Below are 23373 nucleotides of genomic sequence, written 5' to 3'. Positions count from 1 at the left end.
TTTTTTTTTCTTTTTTTTTTTTTTGGATTGTGTTCACTCTGTGTTGGCATTTTGGTGATTTTCACCTTCCTGGGTGCTGGACATTTTTGTATTATTGTGAATCTCCTTGAATTTTGTCCTGAAATCTGGTTAAGTTTGTTGGAAACCATTTGATCTTCCAGATCTTATGTCTGTGATTTGATAGGTGGTTCTGGAGCTGTGCTAAATGTAAGGCTAATCATTCTGCGCTTCTGAGCAGGATTTTCCTGAATATTCTACCAAGTGCCCTGCTTATTATAAGTTTTTCCAGTCGTTGGGGGGAATAGTTAGAATTTCTGGCTCTGTGTGGGTTTCAGGCACTGTTGCTCTAATCTTTTCAGATGGCAGTTCCCAACCCTGACCCCTGGTCTTGGGCAGTGTCCTGGCACCTATGTCCCTGTTGGTACCCGGCCACATACCGGAGAGGGACTCCCTGAAGATCTCGGAGTTCTTTCTTCTGTGGTACTTTATCCTGCTGCCTTGGTCACTGTGGACTTCAGCTCTTTCTGAAGGTGTCCTCAACCTACGGCACCTGGACTGAGACCACCCAGGCTCCCCTTCTCATGCCACAGCCTGGGAACTCTGAAGGCAGCTGCCTGCATAGGTGTAGGGCTTACCATACATTCCTGTCTCCCAGGGATCGCTGTTCTTTGTTGCCTGCTGGTCAGGGCCTTCTCATCCTTGTTTCATGCATTTTGTCTGGTTTTTGTTGTTTCAGGGTGGAGGCTAAATCTGATCTGTGTTACCCCATGTTATGTAGAAGCAGAAATGCCTTATTATTCTTTATAGATTCATAGATAAAGAGGGACAGTCCTATTTTGTAATAGGACTGTACCATCCACCTTTTAGAGGAGGGTGTTGTTTATCATCAGAACAAAGTTATGGTTAGACTGTTAGAAGGGACAGAGTGATCCAGACCAACTTCAATAATGGCCAGGAGATTAGGGATATTTACCTGTTTTTCTATGTCAAGGAAGGACTATTTTGTCAATGTTACATAGCAATTTTTATAAGCAGGTTGTATATCAACTGTGTTAGTATACTAGCACTTTCTAGAAAAGGCAGAAGGTGGTTTTATATTCCGTTTTTAAAATGCGTTCCTTATTATATAATAATGCTAAGATCAGTCGGATTTTTATTGCATCTCTTTGCTATCAGCAGATTTATGTAATGGAAAAATAAGCTACCAGTTCATCCTAAACTAGGTAACTATGTAAAGAAATCTGTACCATTCAGAAATTAATTCCAATAAATCAAGCAAAATGATTAAATGTTATGTTTTTAATATACTTAATTGCTTGATTTTAGGTCATGTTTATTACTAATAATGGTTCTTTTAAAAATTGTTGTGGGTTCAGTTGCATGGTGCTATTAGTCTTTGCTCTGTTGATCTACAGAGAACATGGGTATCCTTTTTCTAGGACTCTGAGTACACTTTTTCTCTTTTTTTTAAGATGGAGTCTCACTCTGTCACCCAGGCTGGAGTGCAATGGTGTGACCTTGGCTCACTGCAACTTCCACCGCTCGGGTTCAAGTGATCCTCCTGCCTCAGCCTCCCAAGTAGTTGGGACTACAGGTGCCTGCCACCATGCCTTACTAATTTTTGTATTTTTAGTAGAGGCAGGGTTTCACCATGTTGGCCAGGCTGGTCTCAAACTCCTGAGTTCAAACGATCCACCTGCCTTGGTCTTCCAAAGTGCTGGGATTACAGGTGTGAGCTACTGTGTCTGGCCAGAGTTTTGCTTTTATTTGTTTGTTTTTCAAATAAATGTTGTTCCTTGTGATTTCATAGAATTAAAAATAATTTTTAAGACTAATCTTTTTAGAAGAAACTACTATGATAACCTCATTTATATAGTAAGGGAGTTCCTGTCCAAGGAAGAGAGAAAGGTTTTTCCCCCCACTGGTCAGGATAAGAGTTAAATATTTTAAAGATTGGAAAACAGAATCGTATCTTGTCTTCTCTTGACATATAGGGAGCTGAGCGGAAAATCAGGGATGAAGAACGAAAGCAAAGCAAAAGAAAAGGCAAGTGTCCTGACCCCAGCTCCCAGTTGATTGCCTGTAAGTAGAAGTGTTCCCACCAAGCTTCAGACCTTTTCCGTTCAGAATGGTGGCTGGAGTTTACACACAGAAGATAGTGGGTGTCCTCCCTGTCCCGCAGTACAGCACTGCCTCTTCCTTAGATGCAGCAGTAGACACTGGCTCAGCGGGGTAGTTTTCCTGGAGCTGCAGGATGGATCCCCAGGTTTTCTCGAGCTCAACTTTTCCAGCTGTCAATTCTAGTTCAGACTCCTGCTTCCAGTCTTGAAAAATGACATACATTCTACATGAATTGCTGTTAAAATTGAGACTTATCTAAATTTTTGAAAGTCATAATAATGGTTTTGTGAATTCAAGATGCCTTAAATCCAAATAGGATCATTTTTGTATCCGAAGTATAATATTTTAATATTTCCAGAAGCTATAAGGCTTCTGTTTGGACATTTCACTAGGAAAGCTTTTCTTTTCTTTTTTTTTTTTTTTTATTGTGACCAGTATTTATATTCACAAAATCTTGTATCTAAAGTGAAGAAAGTGCTGCTCGGTGCCTGTAGGGTTTCATCTGTAGTACACGGGCTTCTGGCATGCTCTTTTGAATGGTCTGTCTGGCTCAGCAGACATTTGCCCTGCAACACCTTAGTGAAGATTCTCCTACTGGTATCAAAGTACAAACTCCCAGTGACACTTCAGAGACAGCTGACTAACCAGAAGATCTCATTACTGAGCACTTCAAAGCCAGATTACTGGGGAAGATGGAGTCTCTGACTTATTAAGTTAAAAATTAGATGGGCATGCTTACACTTCACCTCATTATCAGGTTTCTTGATATGTTCTGAAGTCAATGGGTTCGTTACTGTTAGAATGTAAATTATTTAATGAGGACAGCTGAGGTGAAATTTCTTCCAAATTATGTTTATACAGTTATAAATTTTGGCCTTTTCAATGAAAACTAAATATATTCTGCCTCTGTCGCAAATCTTGTGTGGATATGTGTCTCTGTGTGTTTGAAGATACCTTTTCCCTTTTGGTTTGATAAGACATTCAGATGATTTTAGTGGAAATACACACAACAAATTCCTTTACATAAACTAGGATTCTTCTTAGCCAGCCAGCATGCCCTGTTGTGTCTTACAGAGTACTACACTTGAAGTGTCTTACACAGAGGTGAGTGCTCTGGGGCCTGCATCCAGTCTATATATAATCCTTTGACCTTTGGTTTCTCTCTCTTTTTTTTTTCCTCCAGTTTCTGATGTTAAAGTACCACTGCTTCCCTCTCACAAGCGAATGGATATCACGGTTTTCAAACCCTTCATTGATCTTGATACTCAGCCTGTCCTATTCATTCCTGACGTGCACTTTGCCAACTTGCAGCGAGGCACTCATGTAGGTACCCAGGATCCCAGGGGAGGTTCCCAGGAAGGAAAGCATGGCAAAGGGAAATTCTTTGGCATTATTCATGAGAAGTAGAAGCCAAAATTGGGTGAAGTTTGACCAGTTAGTCAGCTTTTTGGAATATTCTGCTGGGGTGACATGGTGCCCGTGCAATAAAATATGGATTGTTGATTTGAAGGTACAGTGCAGTCTCTCAGCTTTATTCTGTTTGCATTCATTCATTCATTCATTCATTCCTACATATCCTAGCTCATTTCAAAGATTCTAGGATAGTAACATAATTTGGAGTTTGAGCCTGTGATCTTTTTGAATTTAACTTGGGAAAATACCTAGGTTAAGGAGCTTTCATAGCATAAGAACATCTGAAGGCTTTTCTCATGGTTCCAGTTACTGAGTTGTCCTTGCTATGTGTAGTTATCAATGCCTTGGCAACTAAAGCTAAATTTTAAAAACTAGTCATTCCTGTTTTGTGGCAAAGGCTTATTAGAGATAGGAACTTCAGTAGAATGAGGCATAGTTTTATGCTGAGTGCAAATAAATATTGAAAAGACAGTCTTTCCTGCACTTTGTGGACAGATTTATAAGGACTAAAGATTTGCCAGTGTTCTTGGGGCCATGGCCAGTACGTTTAGTTTCTGATGAAAGTGAGCAGGGGTCAGCACGCTGTTTTTGCGAAGGGCCAGGAGGTAAAGGTTTTCAGCTTTTGGGATCACATGGTGTGCACTGTACTGCTCAGCTCTGCCACACTAGTGCAGATGCAGCCATAAGCAGCATGTGAATGAATGAGCATGGCTTTGTTTCAGTAAAGACTTTATTTACATAAACTGGCTTTGGACCAGATTTGGCCCAACCGCTGAGTTAGAGGAGTTCCAGACATCTGTAAGAACCTGGTTATTGAAAATTAGGGGTAAAGATTTTATATTAGATTATATATTATATAATATATAATCTAATGTAAAATATATTGTAAAATCTAATATAAAGGATTTTATATTAGATTTTATATTATATTAGATTGGTCAAATTCAAATTATTTCTATTTTAGCAATAATTGATTTATGGTCAAGCATTTTGAGCATACATTTGAAAAGCAATCTGTTTCTTTGATCTTAGGTCCTTCCCATTGCCTCAGAAGAATTGGAGGGTGAAGGGTAAGATATATGTTTCGTTTTAATAATGAAAACAATCTCAAACTTGTAGAAAAACTGCAAGTACAGTACAAAGAGCTCATTTTTCCCTGAGCCATTGAAAATAAGTTGCCAACCTGATGTCCCATCACTCCTGAATATCCTGGTGTATATTCCCTACCAACAAGGGGATCCTCCTGTTGGTAGGGAATATATATTGAATATATATTGAATATTGAATGATCCTCACAGTCAAGATTAGGTTATTAACATTGCTACACTAGAACCAATAATGTCCTTTATAGCAAAAAAGGATCCAGTTCAGGATCACAAATTGTAGTTAGCTGTCATGTTCATCAATCGTCTATAGTCTAGAACTATCTCAGCTGCTCTTTAATTTTTCTGACCAAATATTTTTGAAGATTTCAACCAGCTGTTTTGTAAACTCTTCTCAGTTTGCGTGTGTCTGCTGTTTTCTCATGGCTAGATTCCAGTTCTGGCAGGGATGTAATAGAGGCGAGGCTGGGTTCTCCATGCATCCTAGCAGATGGTGCTCGATGTCAGTTTATCCTGTTACTACTGGTGTGCTTTGGTCACTTGATTAAGATGGTATCTACCAGCTTTTCCACTGCAAAGTGGCTCCTTTTGTAATAAGTGTTATCTGGGGAGCTACATTATAGCTCTGTGAATATCTCATTCCCCATCAAACTTTCAATTTACTCATTTATTTATTGCTATCAGTATGAACTCATAGTTTCCTGTTTTATTCGATAAGTTGTGATCCATTAGTCATTTACTTTGATGCTCAGGTTGTCTCAGAATTGGGCTCTGCCTTCATATGCCAGGCAGTCCCCTACTCAGACACTGCCCAGTGGAGGCGGCTGATACTGCCCCTCTTTGGGCCATCAGAACCTTCTTGATGGCTTTTTTCAACAAGGCAAAGATTCGTTTTGTTTTTATTTCATTTCACTTTTAGAGACAGGGTCTTGCTCTGTGGCCCATGTAGGAGTAGAGGGGGGCAATCACAGCTCACTGCAGACTTGAGCTCCTGGGCTCAAGTGATCCTCCTGCCTCAGCCTCCCAAGTAGGTGGGACTACAGGCACATGCCATCACATCCAGCTAATTATTATTATTATTAATTGTTATTATGATTGTAGAGATCCTGGCTTCAGGCAGTCCTCCCGCCTCAGCCTCCCTCTTTCTGTTGTTATCTACTCTCAGAAAGGTGCATCTTGGTACAAAGAGCCAAGGTTTCCATGGGAAGTTCATTCCTCCACATCCCTCTTCCCTTATCTTCCATCCATTACCAGGGCTTGAACCATCATACTGGGGACATTCATGCCCCACACTTTACCCACCATGCCTCTCTCCGAAGGCAAGGCCTGCACTGCCCCTTTGATTCTTAGTGTTTCAGACTTGAGTCCTGCAGGCACCTTCACTGGACGGCTGCTGTGTGCTAGGAACTGAGATGGCAGAGTCTCGGAGGCTCAGCCCATGCTCCCGAAGTGGCCATTCTGCTCCAAATCCAGCACTCACTCCCTTCACTTTCAGTTATTTGCCTCTTCTCTTATTTACCGCAGTACCGCCTGCTGGACCCTCCATACCAGCTACCCCTGGTAGCCAGGCACTCAGTCTGAGCTTTTCTCTCCTCACTCTCCTTGATCTGTTCTTCCCTTTTGGCTCCAATGGCACCATCATATTTTAAACCTGCAGAATCCTGTGCTCAGATTAACCTCCTTCCCCTGGTCCCTCTTAGGTCCTGGCGTCCCCTCCAATGTTGACCATACACTTTGGGTACCACACCCTGTTTGTTTTCAAATAGTCCCTCTTCCCTGCCATGTAAAATTTAATTCCTTAGAGCTGAACGATGGGGACATTCACGGTTGAGCCAGCCTCCCTTTCTAGATGTGGCTTCCTGTGGGCCATTCTGTTTGAGCCAGGCTGGCCCTGCGTTTTCCTGCACACACTTCCTCAATATTTTGAAATCTCATCTCCTTTGTCACTGCCTGTACAAGGTCATCTCAGCTCCTACCTCCTCCATAGACTGTTTCCTGAAAAGAAGCATCCAACAGTTAGATGTGATGGCTCACACCTGTAATCCCAGAACTTTGGGAGGACAAGGCAGGAGGATCACTGGAGCCCAGGAATTTGAGAACATCCTGGGCAACATAGGGAGAACCCAGTTCTACAAAAATAAAAAAAATTAGTGGGGCATGGTGGTGTGCACCACTTGGGAGGCTGAGGTGGAAGGATTGCTTGGGCCTGGGTGGTCGAGGCTGCAGTGTGCCATGATCTGTGATGGCACCACTGCACTCCAGCCTGGGCAACAGAATGAGACCCTGTCTCAAAAGAAAAACAAAAAACAAAGCGCCTCATCCTCAAGAAAGCAGCTTTATCTAATGAGAATGAGGGGCAGATACCTGCAAGCAACCTGAGTGTGGTCCCGTGTCTGCCTGTAAATATTCATGAGCACTGGAGTAAGGATCTTTCTTCAGGCCTGCTTTTTCATCCCCAAATAAGGAAGCTGAACCAGATAAAGAATGAAAGTCATTTTAAATCTAGTTCCATGATAGACTCGTAAACAGCTTTGTTGATGCAGCTTGCTGAGTTCAATCACTAACAGCGTATTTTGGATCACTGCAGGTCTGCCTTGAAAAGGGGGCCATACGGCACAGAAGATGACTTTTCTGTCCCTCCTTCTACCAAGCTGTCCCGGATAGAAGAACCAAAGAGAGGTGTGTTGGTTTCCATTTCTTAGTGGGAGTTTTAAAGCAGAAGTAGTTTAGAATCTATCAAAAACATAAATTATTCAAGCACATTTTTTCCAATTTCACTTGCTTGAGAATTCTTCCATCAGACCGACATCTAGCTCAAGCTAGGACTTCTAGCAAAGCTCAGAGAAGCTGAAACCTGTGTTCCTTAAGACAGAATTTATATTGGCTGATGTTTGTCATCCTTGATGTGAATGTGTTTTTTATTTTAGCTAGTACCCATGGTCTGTTTTCCTCTTTTGCTCATGTGAACGGAATCCTATTTTTCTCTTTTCTCTTCCTTATTTATGGTTGGGGATTGATTAGTGCTACTCTACGTTCGAAAGGAGTCAGAAGAAGTCTTTGATGCCCTGATGCTCAAGACTCCATCTTTGAAGGGCTTGATGGAAGCTGTAAGTAGGATCCACTCTGTACTCCCCTGTACCAAGTTAAAGCAACGTACATAGAATTTTATTGAAGCAGTTTGTCAGATGATCCAAATCCTTTGTCAGACCTTCTGGAATCCTTGACACCTTTCTCAAGTCATCACATGTCCCACGTTTTATCCTTACCTAGAGATCCTATGTAGTCACTCAGTAATACCTAGTTCACTGAATTGAATGGATTTGTGATGGCCTGTGAAATAGTTTAATTTGTATATCTGTGGTTAAAGGGAGGTTGCCATTTAGCAAGCCATTTAGAAGCTAACAAAAGTAATTTTTAATCAAGTCAAATCTTAAAAACTTCATATAGAACAACAGTGGCTCCTCAGTCTGCCTTTGAAACTCCCAATCCTAGAACAGTACTGAACTTGTATCCAAGACCTCACGACAGCCTATTGGAGAGAAAGTAGAAGTGTAACCAGTGATGGCAGTAAGTCCGTCTTACAAGGATCTCAACATAGGGCTGGAGTAAACTGACCCCATATTCCCTGTGGTGATATCAGTAAGAGAGGAAACGTGGAAGGCTGCTGTGTTAATATCCTGTTCCGGCTATGCCCCAGGAAGATCGCAGGTCATCAGCACTGAGTGCAGATATTTACCACCCTGTCTCCTACAGACCATGGAGATCTGTGAGCTCAAAGTGTGTCCATAATTGGGCTGAAAACATCTCCCCCAGCTGCCTCTGATGACTGTCATGTGTTGAATTCATAACACATCTTGATGAAGGGCATGCTTCATGCCAGGCACTGTGGCAGGCACTGGAGTTATGAGCGTTAGTGACACAGTGCTGAATGGAGTTTATGTTCTAGTTAGGAAGACAGAGACACCAAAATAAGCAAAGAAATTGAGGTCCTTTTTCAGGTACTGGTAAGTGCAATGAAGAGGAATAAAGCAGGGAGATGGGGCATGGGTTTGGGGAGCTGCCGTGCGTCTCTCAGCCAGGCACCCCAAGTCCACAGGTGTCACTCAGCACACCCCTGCCCACCTATAGCACTACAGCACAGGCAGCACCATTCCCACTGTCGCTTCCTGCCTCCTGGGATGTCCCCTGTGTTTCTCTTTTCTTGCCTTTGAGGACCCTTCATTATGTCTTTTTTTCTTTCTTTCTTTGAGACCAAGTCTAGCTCTGTCACCAGGCTGGAGTGCAAGTGACGTAATCTGAGCTCACTGCAACCTCTGCCTCCCAGGTCCAAGTGATTCTTCTGCCTCAGCCTCCCGATAGCTGGGACTACAGGCGCATGCTACCACGCCCGGCTTATTTTTTTATTTTTGGTAGAAACGGGGTTTCACCATGTTAGCCAGGATGTTCTCAATCTCCTGACCTCGGGATCCATCCACCCCGGCCTCCCAAAGTGCTGGGATTACAGGTGTGAGCCATCATGCCCAGCCCATCGTGTCTTAAGAATCATGCCAACTGTTTTGGCAACAAACGGGTAAAACTTTGGGCTGGAAAAAGAAAAAAAAAAAAAAAAAAAAGAATGCCAATTGGCCGGGTGCAGTTGCTCATGCCTGTAATCCCAGCACTCTGGGAGGCCGAGGCAGGCAGATCACCTGAGGTCAGGAGTTCGAGACCAGCCTGGCTAACATGGTGAAACCCCATCTCTACTAAAAATACAAAAAATTAGCTCGGCGTGGTGACTCATGCATGTAATCCCAGCTACTCGGGAAGCTGAGCCAGAAGAATCGCTTGAACCTGGGAGGCAGAAGTTGCAGTGAGCTGAGATCACGCCACTGCACTCTTGCCTGGGAGAGCAAGACTCTCTGTCTCAGAAAAAAAAAAAAAAAAAAAGAATCATGCAAACCCTGATTACAGGGAGAGAGGAGAGTGAAGAGGATGGAGAATTGCTGTGCCCGCATAACTGTTCATGGCTCACAAGGAATTCATGACAGGATTTTACATTTCACAACATACAAAGTATTATCCACTGGTACAGAAAAGAAAGAGGGCTTATGTGGTGAGAATTCGGAGCTGGGGTCTGGTCTGAAACATGTGTTTGGAAGATTGGCGGGATCTGCAGCTTCGTCATCTGGCTCTGTTTCCCAGCACCCTCTTGAGCTTTGCTCTGTGGCTTGAGGTGAAGCTGGCAACGCCAGCCTGAGAACGGTCTGGAATGACAAGTGTGAATCAAGTATTGGATCTGGAGTGAATCAGCTATTTGTCCTTGGAGCAACTCACCCATTCTCTTTAAAAATAGCCTCTGTGCCCCAAAAGGAAGACAGCCAGAGTTTACACAGAGAAGCTCATTACAGGGGACAGCCGGCTGAGGAGAGGCAGAGGCCCAGCACATGAGCTGGGGCTTTTCCATGTCTTTGTGACTGATTTTTGAAAAGCAAAGTTGAGTGACTACACACATATATGCATATATATGTTGCTGTTTGGTTTCTAAAGCCTTGGTACAGGGTTTTGTAATTTTTTTTTTTTCCTCTTTAGATCTCAGACAAGTATGATGTTCCTCATGACAAGATTGGGAAAATATTTAAGAAGTGTAAAAAGGGGTAAGCAGTCACTGCATCCTTCGTCCCTCAGAAAGTGCTGATCCCCACCCCTTCCACAGTGCCGGTGTGTCACACCCCCCCAGTGCTGGTGACACGCCCCCCAGCACCAGTGTGACTTACCCCTGTGCCAGGGACATACCCCCTGTGCCCGTGTGACACGTGTGTATTATGCCCAGTCCACAAGCAGCCGAAGAAACCTGGGTGCTAGAATGTGGCTTTTCTAAATTATATATGAAATTACTTAGACAAAAATTGACCTGGCTTGAGGAGATCTTTGTGGATTGCTTTTCTAAGTCACCTTTGCCCTCCACATGCCTGGCAGCAGTGCCATGGCTCCATACCCCAGGGTGTGTGACCAGTGCCACTGAGGATGGCCAGGGCAGCCCCTCTGTGTGTGGAGATGTTGGAGCCAGGCACCGGGTTGGGCACGTCCATGGTGCTGCACTTGGTCTTCACGGCTTCTTTCTGAGTTGGTCTTAGGGCTTGTTGTTCATAGTTTATAGACAGGCAGCTGAGGAGCAGAGCTCAGCAAGCTTGTTGGTGCCACAGTTCATACCCGCTGCCTCTGCAGCCTGTGCCTTGCTCTACCTTCCTGCCTGGGATCCTATTTCCCAGTTATTTCACGTTGCTGCTTTGTCCAGAAATTAGTATTTTTCGTTCTTTTTTTGCCTGCCTGTGATGTTTGGCATGGATAAGCAGGGGCTAGCATGAGAATTTTTTGTCTTAGTTTTAAAACAAATATTAATGAGAAATTTCTAGATGGTTCTAGTGGAAAGAGTTGGACTTAGTAGTTCATTTATTTTTGTTTTCTTATTTATTTTTTGATAATAGTGGTTCATTTAAACTTCAAGGCTAACCTACTGGAGTGTATAGTTTGTCAGGGGGCTGTGGCTTCACACCATGTAAGTTAATGTTATTGATGTGCTTTTGCTTTATTCGTTTAGAGATGGTTTCACTCTGTCGCCCAGGCTGGAGTACAGTGGTATGGTCACAGCTCACTGTGCCCTTGAACTCCTGGGCTCAGGCGATCCTTTCACCTTAGCTTCCCAAGTAGCAGGAACTACAGGCATATGCCACCACATCCAGCTAGTTTTTAAAATTTTTCTGTAGAAAAGGGATCTTGCTGTGTTGTCCAGGCTGGTCCCAAAATCCAGGGCTCAAGTGAGTCTCCTGCCTCAGCCTCCCAAAGTGTTGGGATCACAAGTATAAGCCAAGTACCATTTACCAAGTGACTACTATTAAATACATGCCAGAAATGATAACCACAAATAAGCTAATAGATTTCATTTCCCATGCGCTGTGATGTAAAGATATCACCTGATTTCCCCCTCACTTAATTCTCTCAACAATCCTATATGATGGGTACTATTATTATCCCCATTTTATAGATGAGGAAGTTGAGGCTTAAGGAGATTTATAATTTGCCTCACATGCCACAACTAGTAAGTGGGGGAGCTAACAGTTAAATCTAGGCCTGACTCCAGAGCCAAGGGGGAGTGAAGTTGATTTGTCTTGTCTCTCCCCATCCAGGATCCTGGTGAACATGGACGACAACATTGTGAAGCATTACTCCAATGAGGACACCTTCCAGCTGCAGATTGAAGAAGCCGGGGGGTCGTACAAGCTCACCCTGACTGAGATCTAAAGGCCCACAGGCCACAGGTCCCCAGGAGTTCAGTGCAGGTGTTTCTAAATCTTACGGTTTGGCAGGTGCAGATTACCCTAGTCCGTCATCTCGCCAGCACAGGTCTATGTCAAGGGAAGGGGTTCCTTGCAGATTGGAGGTGGGGCTACATCTGGCTTGGTGGTAGCATTTAATCTATTGCATTGGCGTTTTTCAGATGAAAGAGAAATCCATGTACCATTATGTTTGAATTTCCTGATAGATACAGGATTTAAACTGAAAAATTTATTCCAAGAGTTAACAGAGTCTCTAGGAAGCTTTGGGATATCTGCCATGTTATTTATCAAAATATTGGGATATCTGCCTTGTGCCTACAGTGTCGTGGGCCTGAGGTCAGCAGAAGTCAGAAAAGGTGAAGGCTTGGCTTTAAGTATTATGTGCCCTTGCCTGAATTCAGTACAACTCCACTGCCTCAGGTTAGTGGGAGCGAACCTGAAGAGTAAGGGGTGAGCTCTCTCTCCCTTACCTTCTCATTCTCTACCAAATGTTTACTAAACAGGGCATGTTACTGAAATCTTCCTTTGCGACTTTCTTGGACATATCAACTGCCTTTCTCATGAAGAATTTTAATGGGTTACAGTATGAAATCAGTTACGATAAAGCTGCATTGTATATAAGTGCAATATATTTTTGAAGGTCTGTAAATGTGTACATACATGTCTTATATAAATATATAATATATAAATGTGGTGTCTGTGTACATATAGTGATGATATGCAGTAAGATCCACCTTAAAGACTTTCCCTAGACAAAGGTTAAGTTATTTTTGATAATGTATACCAAGCAGATAGAATACTGTGCTTAGTGGAACCAACTAAAAACCTTTTTCTCTGTGTTTTTCCAAACACAAGCAGTCATTTTGTAACATAGCAAAACCTTCTCAAATGACAGATTGTTTGCTATTGAGAATGTTGTTATTTGGATTTCTGTACTGTTTAACAAATGAAGTAAAAGAAAAACACTATTGCAATTCACATCTTTTGTTATGCTATTATTAGTCAGATGTACTTAGAAGAAACACAGTAATTACATCAAACATATTGCAAGTGTTGTGTACCAAGTGATACAGCTCAAAATGGAGTTCTCCTCATCTCCCTGTTTGGAGAAATGATTATTTTATCACGCTTCAGATCCTTGGTGCTTTGATTATCTTGTATGTTAACAATTCTAGAAAACATTCATGAATTTATAAAAATACATTACTGTGGCAGGGGAACATTTTGTACACATTTAAATATATAAAAATACTAAACTATATAATTTTATAACAAAGTCACGGGTATCTAGGTTCAGGGAGCTAGACTAGGTCATTTGTGTACGTAGGACTGGTAGTTACAGTCTTGGGTTAAAGTACTCTAATGAAGTATGGGAACTAAATTGCTGGTTTTCTAAGATAAGATATGGGATATGGGTCATTCAACGATTTTATATTTTTTATGAAATTGATTTTGTGTATTATTTTCAATTGTATCATTGAAGATGTATTTTAAACCAAAGGGATTAAATTTTATATGTCTATTTCGTAATATGTCATTTCCTGTGTTTCAATCTGACTTTATCTTTGCATTGGTCAGTAAAACATGAGAGCTGAGAAGCATCTCTTGCTAGCACTTTCTCCTTCTTTCTTAATGTGTATACTTAGGTTGTTTCCTAACTTTTTCTCACCAATGTCTGAAATGATCCACGTAATTGTTAAGTCAAGATCCCTGAAAGATTTTTCAATTCTTACCAAAATTTAACCACTAAAGCTGAAGGTAAATGCTTTCATACCTAAAATCTTAGTATTTTTAGTGTTTAAAAGCCTAACAAAATATATTTAGTTAAAAAAAATCTACCAATGTTTAAATCATCAGAATTTCTAAAACAGGTGTTCTGAACATACTCCAGGGTAACCCAGGGCCTGAATATGATAGACACTAAAACCTATGTTTAGTGAACACATGATCAAATTAATGAAGTCAACTCCCTGATAGGGCTCCTGGGACATCTGGATATTTCACAGTAACCCTTGGGCCAAAGTCAAGATTCTCCTGCAGCCTGGGTTCCCATTCACTCAGTGGTTCCAGAATCTTGCTCCACACAGGAGGCCTGGAAACACAGCCACGCATCCTCATCCTGGGAGCCCCTCCTCGCTCCATGGGTTCCTTCACCCCTTGCCTTCCCAGGACTTACCTTTGCATCAAAACTTGCCTTTTCCTCAGCCTCCACAGGGCATTACCCCTGGTTCCTCAGCCCGGCACCCCCTCCCTGCTCTCGCAGCTCCAGGTGCTGACAGACACCTGCGGCCTTCTTCGCAGCTGGTCATTTCCTGGAGAGCAGACTTTGGTGTCTGTCAGCTTTGGATCTCTGGCACCAAACCTAATGCTGATTACATAGTAGATGCTCAGGGAATGATTCTATATTGATAAAGTGACTAGTTTACCATTAGGAACTGCCTTCAAATAATGCAGTCACTTGCAAAACATCAGCAGGGAGTGTTTTTAGACATTACATGCCCAGAAATCAGTCAGGGCTGGATTTGGACCAGTAGGCCACAGAGTAGGACTAGTAGGTGGAATTATCAGGGACTCAGGTGTACCACTGTGCATGGCTTTCTCGCCTGGATCTTTGCAGTAACCCAGCTGGACTCATTGTTTTCACCCCGGGCCCCTTCTTTTATTCTTGATCCAGCAGCCATGATGATTCTTCAGAACTATAAATCAGGACTCTGCTCAAAACCCTGCCGTAGCTCCCTGCTTCACTCACAATGGATAAAAGATCTGTCCCCTGGCCACTGACCTCAAATTACACCATAGCTGAAGGTCCTACATAGGCCTGCTGAGGTTATGTGATGTTGAGAGCAAATGTAAGCATTTGGGTAATAAACGCCTTTGACTCTTAGTTTTCTGTTGCTGAAAGTCACGTTGGAGACATTTGCTCAATCTTAGTCATGTTTCCAGGAAGAAAGACTCGTTTTATGAGCCTCATGGGATATTGGTGGTGTTAATAACAAGTAGTGTTGAAGGTTGAGTGACAGGATTGCTGTTGTTAGCAAATACTTTTATCTCCCTATTAAAATTAATCAGAAGCTCTTCGCTTGCAGCTGGCAGGGCCCACAGTATACCTTCAGTGTCCCCTCCTCGGGGCTCTCCTGGATTCCTCAGCCTGGTATTCACTATGTGAGGGGTCTGATCTGCAGCAACTGTGGTTACCTTTCCAGCCCACAGGGTGTCAGTCATTGCTGGAGAGCAGGAGGCAGATCTCCCCCAGACAGCGTTCGAAATTTACCTGGATGTCAAAGGGTGGGAAACAACCCCTGCAAAAAGTCAGGGGCTGCCTCAGGAACATTACTAGGGGCCAACAATCTGGAGCATGTAACAGGTCCCCTCCAGGGTGAAGGACAAGTGCTGCTTGGTCCCTCCACCGCTACTCTCCAGCCTCCTTCACCTGCTGTATTTTTCCCATCGCATTTATCACTCTCTAACCTGGTATCTATTTTACCTGATGATTGTGCTTCTTGCTCGCCATTTGCCTTCCTTTGCTAGAATGTTCCCTGTACCGGAACAAGGTTTTTTTGTCTGACTTGTTTGCAGACAAATCTCAAATGCTCCAAAAATGCCTGGTACCCTGTAGATACTTGTGTGCCTACCTTCTATTGGCCCTCCCGGTTCCTTCTCCCTGCCTTTCCCCAGGTGGCTCACCTGTGGGGCCCGCACCAACCCCTGTGGGTTGTGGGGAGATGGTAGGAGGAGAGCATTCCCCAGCTCTCACAGGCCACTCAAGCAGGGTATACCTGAAGGCCACTGTATCTCTGTAGAACTTTCCCTCCAGGTCCTCACAACTACATCTTTGTCCCCTCAGGGATCAGCTGCTGCCTGCTGGAGGGTAGGACACTAGCCCTGTAGGTTCCCCTCCACTCCCATCTTGGGAAATAGTCCTTTAAATAATCCCTTCTTGAAATATCGTCTTTTGAGGGTGCTGTTTTCGTGTCACAATCCTGATTGATACAGTGCTCAATTTTCACCAAATGATTGAATGAATGATGTAAGTTCTAGTCTGAGTCCAAAGGTCTCTTAGTGCTGGGTATCTTCTTTCAGCCCCTCCAGATCCCCTCTCCACCCTGTTTCCCAGATGGCTTACCTGTGGGGACCCCACCAGCCCAGAGGCTAAAGGCCCCTTAGTCTATCCCACTCCAACCAAGCTCTCAGGCCTTCAGACTGACTGAGTTAGACCACCAGCTTTCCCGGTTCTCCAGCTTGCTGACAGCAGATCTCGAGAGGGACTTCTGCACCTCCAGAATCACATGAGCCAATCCCTATGGTAAATAAACAAAACATACTGGTTCTGTTTCTCTGGAGAACCTGACTAACACAAATTTGGTTCCAAAAATGGCTTCAGAAGAACAGAATCTTAAGGATGTTTTCCAAACTGGTTCTGGGGTTTCTGGAACTGGCTCTCTGAATGGATTAGATTCAAAGATGCTAATGACACCATTTCAATTAGTAACGAGAACACCAGTAGTCCATGGTATGAACTGTTTATAGAAATACAGAAAATATCTGTATTGAATACTCCTAGTAATCAGCCACTTGTGAAAAGCAAGAAGCTGAGTGATTCTGTAGATGAGAACTTCAGACATTTTTGAGAAACTAAGAAATATAATGGCATTGGTTGGTTGGTCCCAATGTTACTGGACAAAGTGGTGAAAGAAGATGAGCTCCGGGATTCAAATTCCCAGCCCAAGAGCTCCTATCTCCTGTGGCTGAGAAAGACTGAAATGACTGAAAAGCAAATGTAGAACCTCATGCTTGGATTCCCTGTGTCACAATGCAAGTTGAACCCCCAGCCTTACTGAACATCTGCTATTCAAATGTGGGCATTGATTGGAAAGCAATGGGAGCCTGTAAGTTGGAATGCGTATGCGTGGGAAGACTGATGAAACGGGTCATTGAGCCCCTAAATGCTGATGAGCCTTGTTTGCCTTAGGGAGAGGTTTCCCCACCCCGCAGTGGAACTGGCCTCCCCATCCCCAGTGGCAGGGGCCTCCCCACTCAGTGGCTTGAGCCTTCCCGCCTCTGTCTAGGGAACTGACTCTGCATTGCCTAAGGAAATGGTAGTGGCCTCCCCTGAGGCAGTTTTTAAAACTGCTCATTCTCCTCAGGACTCTCCCCAACTCCCTCTTACAGACCTAAACTAGACCCAGGTCCCAGCAGGCCCCTAAAGGTGAGAAGCACAATCTGACCTGTGAGGAGGTGTGCTACCTTCCAAAAGAACCGCCTGAGTTTTCTAATTCATACAGAAAGAGATCCGCGGATCATCTATACATCTAATTCATTCAAGCAGAAATTGTTCCCTATAAGTGAATGAATATAAAGGGTGTCGGATAATGGTGAAAGAAACGTGAAGTTGGATCAGGCCCATCTTATTGACGTGGGTCTACAAAGCAGAGTTTCTGCATTTAATGCTGCAGGCGGGGAGTTAGAAGGGACCCTAACAGTTTGGTGGGTTGGCTGAAACATGGATTGAAAGAGGGCCCACAGTGAGCAAATTGGAAATTCCCAGTCTCTCATGGTTTGATGTAGAAAAAAGGCTTGGGGAGATTGGAACGTTCCAGTAGATTTGTCATTTAAGACCTACTCACCTGCACTGAGAGGGTCCAAACAACATGCCTTTCAACAATGCTTTGAGCCCCAACAACCCTGGAGAGCTCCACGACATGCACCTCCGTAGGCCAGACCTTACAGTGTAGACTTCAGCCCCACTGGAAAACCGAAATGCCGTGGGAGTAATTGGGTCATGGGTGGGGCAGAGACTAAGTGGCAGCACACACCCAGCAAAGCCGAGGTCGGCATGGTTCACTTAACGAACAGCAGATCACAGCCATCATCAGAACAGTCTGGCTAGTTAATCATGGTGTTCCTAGGAGTGAAATTATTCCTACTTGACCTGTATAAGCAAAAATGGTCTAGGTCAAGTGAACAAAAGTCTTACTTGAATCATTATTAAAAAAAAAAAAAAAAAAAAAAAAAAAAAAAAAAACCTCAGGCCAGTAGCGCACTGGCTTATGCCTGTAATCCCAACAATATGGGAGGCCGAAGTGGGCAGATATGAGGTTAGGAGTTTGAGGCCAGCCTAGCCACCATTGTGAAACCCAAGACTACTAAAAATACAAAAATTAGCCAGGGAAGGTGGCACGTGCCTGTAATCCCAGCTACTCAGGAGGCTGAGGCAGGAGAATTGCTTGAACCCAGGAGGCAGAGGTTGCAGTGGGCTGAGATGGCACCACTGCACTCCAGCCTGGGCGACAGAGGGAGATTCTGTCTCAAACAAACAATCTCAGCGACTCTCTAGTCACAGCCCCTCAATCAGTTTCCAGATGAGCCAGTTTACAGACCCAGAACCTCTTGAATAAGGGGAGCCCAAGACCCCTCAAGGAAGGACCTTGGTACACTACCACAAATTTACACTGTTAATCTCCCTGACGGGAACCACCCTGGCCAGTGTAACTCTGTATTGGGGAAAAGGAAGCATCAGACCTTTTAGTGACTGTTGAACACTGTCTTTATCTAAACTGTTATTGGTTCTAGGAGACTGAAAGCGACACTGGCCTTCTGGTCAGTAAGGGCTTATGGAGGTCAGGTGATCAACGGAGTTTTAGCTCAGATCCATCTCATAGTGAGGCCGGCGAGGCCCTGAGCACAGCCTGGGGTGATACGCCAGTTCCAGATGTGTAATTGAAGCAGACATAGCAGCTGACAGGACCCCCACGCTGGCTCAATGACCTGTGGAGTGAGGACTAATTATGCTTGGAAAGGCCAAATGGAAGCCACTAGAACTGTCTCTACCCAGGAAAACGGAAAAGCTAAAGCAGTACTGCATCTCTGGAGGGACTGCAGAGATTGGTGCCAACGTCGTGGACTTGGAAGATGCAGAGACGGTGATTCCCAACACACCCTTATTCAATTCTATTTGGCCTGTGTAGAAGACAAATCTGTCTTGAAAAATGACAGTGGATTATCATAAGCCTAACTCAGTGGTGGCTCCAGCTGCAGCTGCTGTACCAGGTGTGGTTTTATTGCTTAAGTGAATTACCACATCTCCCAATACCTGGTACTGTAGGCAGCTATTGATCTGGCAAATGCCCTTTTCTCTGTACTTGTCCACAAGGCCCACAAGAAGCAGCCTGCTGTCAGCTGACAAGGCCAGCAATCCCCCTTCTCTGCTGAGGGCACATCAGCTCTCCAGCCGCACATCACAGTTTAGCTCGCAGCGATCCAGATCTCCTCTCCCTTCCACAGGATACCACACGGGGGTAATACATGGATGACACCATGCTGATTGGACTTGGTGAGCATGAAGTAGCAACCACTCTTGACTTACTGGAAAGATATTTGCATGTCAGAGGGTGGGAAATAAATTCAACTAAAATTCAGGGGTTTTTTCCTCAGTTAAATTTCTGGAAGTTTGGTGGTGTGGGGTATGTCAAAATAACCTTTCTCAGGTGAAGAAGTTGCATCTGGCCCTTCCTACAACCAAGAAAGAAGCGTGTTGTCTAGTGGGCATCTTTGGATTTTGGAGGCAACACATTCTTCATTTGGGTGTGTGATTCCAGCCCATTTACCAAGTGACCCCAAAAGCTGCTGGTTTGGAGCAGAGCCCATAGCTAAGGAGGCCATGCAGCAGGGCCAGGCTGCCGTGCAAGCCACTGAGCCACTTGCACCATATGACGCAGCAGATCCAGTGGGGCTCAAAGTGTCAGTGGCAGGTGGGGATGATATCTGGTGGCCACCACTGGTGAACCCAAGGGCAAGCCTTTAGGATTTTGGACAAGGCCCTGCTGTCATCTGAGATGATTACCTTCCTTTCAAGAGACAGCTCTTGGCCTGCTACTGCACCTTAGTAAAAACTCAGCTACCACGAAACCCAAGCTGCCCACCGTGAACTGGGTGTGATCTGACCCTCCAAGCCATAAGGTTGGGTGTGCACAGTAACACTGTCATCGAATGGAAATGGTGTGTAAGGACCAGGCCCCCAGGCCCTGAGGCACAAGGAAGTTACGGGAAGAAGTAGCCCAAATGCTCCTGGTCCCCTGTCGCTGCTGCCCTGCCTTCTCTCTCCCAGCCTGCAGCTATGGCCTCATGGGGAGTTCCCTGCGTTCAGTTGACAGAAGAAGAGAAGACTCAGGCTGCTTTACAGATGTTTCTGCATCATATGGGGATGTCATCTGAGCATGGACAGTGGCAGCACCACAGCCTCTCTCTGGGACATCCCTCAAGGCAGTGGTGAAGGGAAACCCTCCCAGTGGGCGGGATTCCAAGCGGTACAACTGGGCATTCACTTTGGAAGGAGAAATGGCCAGATGTGGGTTACACACCCATTCACGGCAATGGTTTGGATACATAGGAACTTGGAAGGAGCATGATTAGAAAATTGATGACATAGAAATTTGGGGAAGAGGTAAAACCTCTCTGAATGGGCAAAAATGTAAAGATAATTTTTCTCTCATGTAAATGCTCAACAGAGTGACCTCAGAAGAGGAGGGCTGGAATCAGCAGGTGGAGAAGATGATTGCTCTGGGGCTGGCTCATGAACAGAGCAGCCGTGGCAGCAGGGATGGAGGCTGTGCGTGGGCTCCGCAACATGGACCGCCATTCACCAAGGCCGACCTGGCTAAGGCCACCGCTGACTGTCCCATCTTCCACAACAGAGACCAACTATGAGCCCCTGATAGGGCACCCTTCCCCAGAGTGACCAGCCAGCTACCTCGGGGCAAGTTGATTACACTGGACCATTTCCAGCATGGAAGGAACAGTGTTTTGCCCTTACTGGAGACGCTCACTCTGAATATGGATTTGCTTTCCGTGAACATACTGCCTCTGCCAAAACTGCCATCTGTGGACTTAGAGAATGCCTCATCCACCTTCCTGGCCCCCACACAGCATGGCTTCTGACTAAGGAACTTACTTCATAGCCAAAGAGGTTTGGCAGTGGGCCCATGCTCATGGGACTTACTGGTCTTACCACGTTCCCCATCGTCTGGAAGCAGCTGGCGACAGAACAGTGGAATGGCCTTCTGAAGCCACAGTTACAGCACCAGCTAGGTGCCGATACCTGCAGGGCTGGGGCAAGGCTCTCTGTAAGGCTGTGATCTGCTCCGAACCCACATGCAATGGATAATGCTGTTTGTTCCATAGCCAGGATTCATGGGTCCAGGAATCAAGGGGTGGGAATGGGAGTGGCACCATTCACCATCACCCCAAGTGACCCTGTAGCAAAATATTTGCCTCCTGTTCCCACAACATCATGCTCTGCTGGCCTAGTGGCCTTAATTCTAGAGGGAGAAATGCTTTTACCAGGACACACAACAATGATTCCATCAAACTGTAAGTTAAGACCGCCACCAGGCAATTTGGGGTCCTCATTCTTCTGAGTCAACAGGCAAAGAAGGAGAGTTATGGTGTTGACGGGGGTGACAGAGCCAGGCTACAAGGGAAATTGGACATTCCTGCACAAAGGAGGTGAGAGAGGGTGTCTGGAATGCCAGTGATCTCTAGGGGGCCTCTTAATATTTCCATGTTCTGTGATTCATGTCAATGGGAAATTGTAACAACCGAATCCAGGCAGGATTACTGAAGGCCCAGACCCTTCACAGGAATAAAGATTGGGGTCACCCCACCAGGTATGGAGACCTGAGGCCAGCTGAGGTGCTTTCTGAAGGTGAAGGCAGTGCAGGATAGGAAGTGGCAGAAGGCAGGAATGAAGACGAGCTCTGACCCCACACGGAAATAAGACTGCTGTGGCCACATTTCCCCCTTAGTTTGAATACGTTCGTGGTATACATGCAGTACGCAAATATCTTTGTTTTCGTTCTTCTCTGATACCGTTAGCATGTAACATACATGTGTTGCCTTTCTGTCAGTGGTTAAGTATGGTTGATTTCACATCGTGATATTTAGGGTACAGGATACCAGGAGAAGACTAAACATCACCAAGGGCTCTATGAGGACCTTGTTATTACTGCCTTTATTTGGAGATTAAGTGAGGTTTAAGGAGACACAAATGGCTGCTAATTTGACAAGGGGTGGGCGAGGGGCCGAGGGATGCCTGCGTCACTAGTGAAACCTCATTTCTGAGTGTCTGTGAGGATGTTTCCGGAAGAAACTGGCATCTGAATGAGCGGACTGAAGAGGAGTCACCGTCACCTGTGTGCCTGGGTAGCACTCAACCCTATGAGGACGTGAATAGCACAGAAACCGAGGAAGGGTGAACTCACTTTCTTCTTGAGCTGGGAAAGCTGGCCCTTCTTCTCCTGCGCTAGACACTGGTGCTCTTGGTCTTGGTTCTCAGGCTTTCTGAACGGGACCAGGACTGAAAGATAGATAGATAGATAGATAGATAGATAGATAGATAGATAGATAGACAGATGATAGATAGATAGATGATAGATAGATAGATAGATAGACAGATGATAGAGGATTAATGAGGGGAACTGGGCCCCACATTTATGGAGGCTGAGACGTCCCACGACAGGCCGCCTGCAGGCTGGAGACCATGGCATGCTGGCGGCATGGCCCTGTCCAAGTCTGAAAGCCAAAGAACTTGGGCAGTGACGGTGTAACTTTCAGTCCAAGGCCAAAGGCCTGAGAGCCGGAGACCACGGGCTAAGTCCAAACCTCAAGGAGCCTGGCGTTGTCCAAGGACAGGAAGAGTGTGCCTCAGCTCCTGCAGGCCCATGGCCCCCGCAGGGTGGATGCCACCCGCCCGCACTGAGGGCAGCTCTTCCCCGCCAAGCCAACTCAGACTCACATGCCAGTGTCTGGAAACCCCCTCATAGACACACCCGGAAACAAGGCTTTCCCACATTTCCAGGTATTCCTTTATCCAGCAAGTGGACACCTAAAATTAATGTCACAGCAGCCAAGGTCAAAGAATGCTCATTTTGTGGGGTGGGCAAATTGCCTTCCCCAGTACCCCTGGGTAGTGTCTAGGGGTGAACCTGCTCTCAGGGTGGGTGCTGGGAGTGATCTGCTTGCCGAGAGCTTGGGCTTGGCCATGGGGCACGGGGTGCACCTGGGCAAACCTGCCTCCCACAGCCTCCCAGGGCCGGAGGCAGGCTCTCTGCGGTGGCCCCCCACCCCTAGCCGGCTAGGTTTCCCCGTGGCCTCCCAGCTCCTGTCCATGTTGTCCTGTTGGGTCCGTGTGGGTCAGTGAACTCCCTGCCCTGTCACTGCAGACGGAGCACAAGGAGAGCTCGGCAGCCAGCAGAGTGACCCAGTTGCCAGGCACCCACACGAGGCACTTGGCTCTGTTCACACAGCTGGTCTTGATAAGTCAGCAAACATCCTGCAGGCCATGCAGGCTGGGGTGAGGCTGCCAGGGTACCCCAGAGACCAGCAGCCCCGAGGGAGAGACCAAAGGAGAAGAGAACCCCACCCTCAGG

At 45.3% G+C, this 23373-nt stretch overlaps 1 protein-coding gene across 3 annotated transcripts in view; it reads left to right on the top strand.

Moving 5' to 3' along the window:
- GRHL1 (grainyhead like transcription factor 1) overlaps positions 1 to 13480 on the top strand; it is a 52302-nt gene extending 38822 nt beyond the window's left edge. For 2 of the 3 annotated variants that reach the window (XM_032294159.1, XM_032294161.1), the window contains 7 exons: positions 1995 to 2082; positions 3305 to 3444; positions 4567 to 4604; positions 7225 to 7316; positions 7659 to 7744; positions 10206 to 10270; positions 11801 to 13480. In XM_032294159.1, the coding sequence (XP_032150050.1) occupies positions 1995 to 2082; positions 3305 to 3444; positions 4567 to 4604; positions 7225 to 7316; positions 7659 to 7744; positions 10206 to 10270; positions 11801 to 11915 (624 nt within the window). In that variant the 3' untranslated portion in view covers positions 11916 to 13480. The remainder of the gene's footprint in view (positions 1 to 1994; positions 2083 to 3304; positions 3445 to 4566; positions 4605 to 7224; positions 7317 to 7658; positions 7745 to 10205; positions 10271 to 11800) is intronic. The other variant, XM_032294160.1, reaches the window with a different exon arrangement.
- Positions 13481 to 23373: the final 9893 nt, after the last annotated feature.

Source organism: Sapajus apella, unplaced genomic scaffold (genome assembly GCF_009761245.1).
Source record: "Sapajus apella isolate SASKATOON/1434 unplaced genomic scaffold, GSC_monkey_1.0 scaffold31, whole genome shotgun sequence".
In the NCBI taxonomy this organism is placed as follows: Eukaryota; Metazoa; Chordata; class Mammalia; order Primates; family Cebidae; genus Sapajus; species Sapajus apella.
This window is presented reverse-complemented; position numbering and strand designations above follow the sequence as displayed.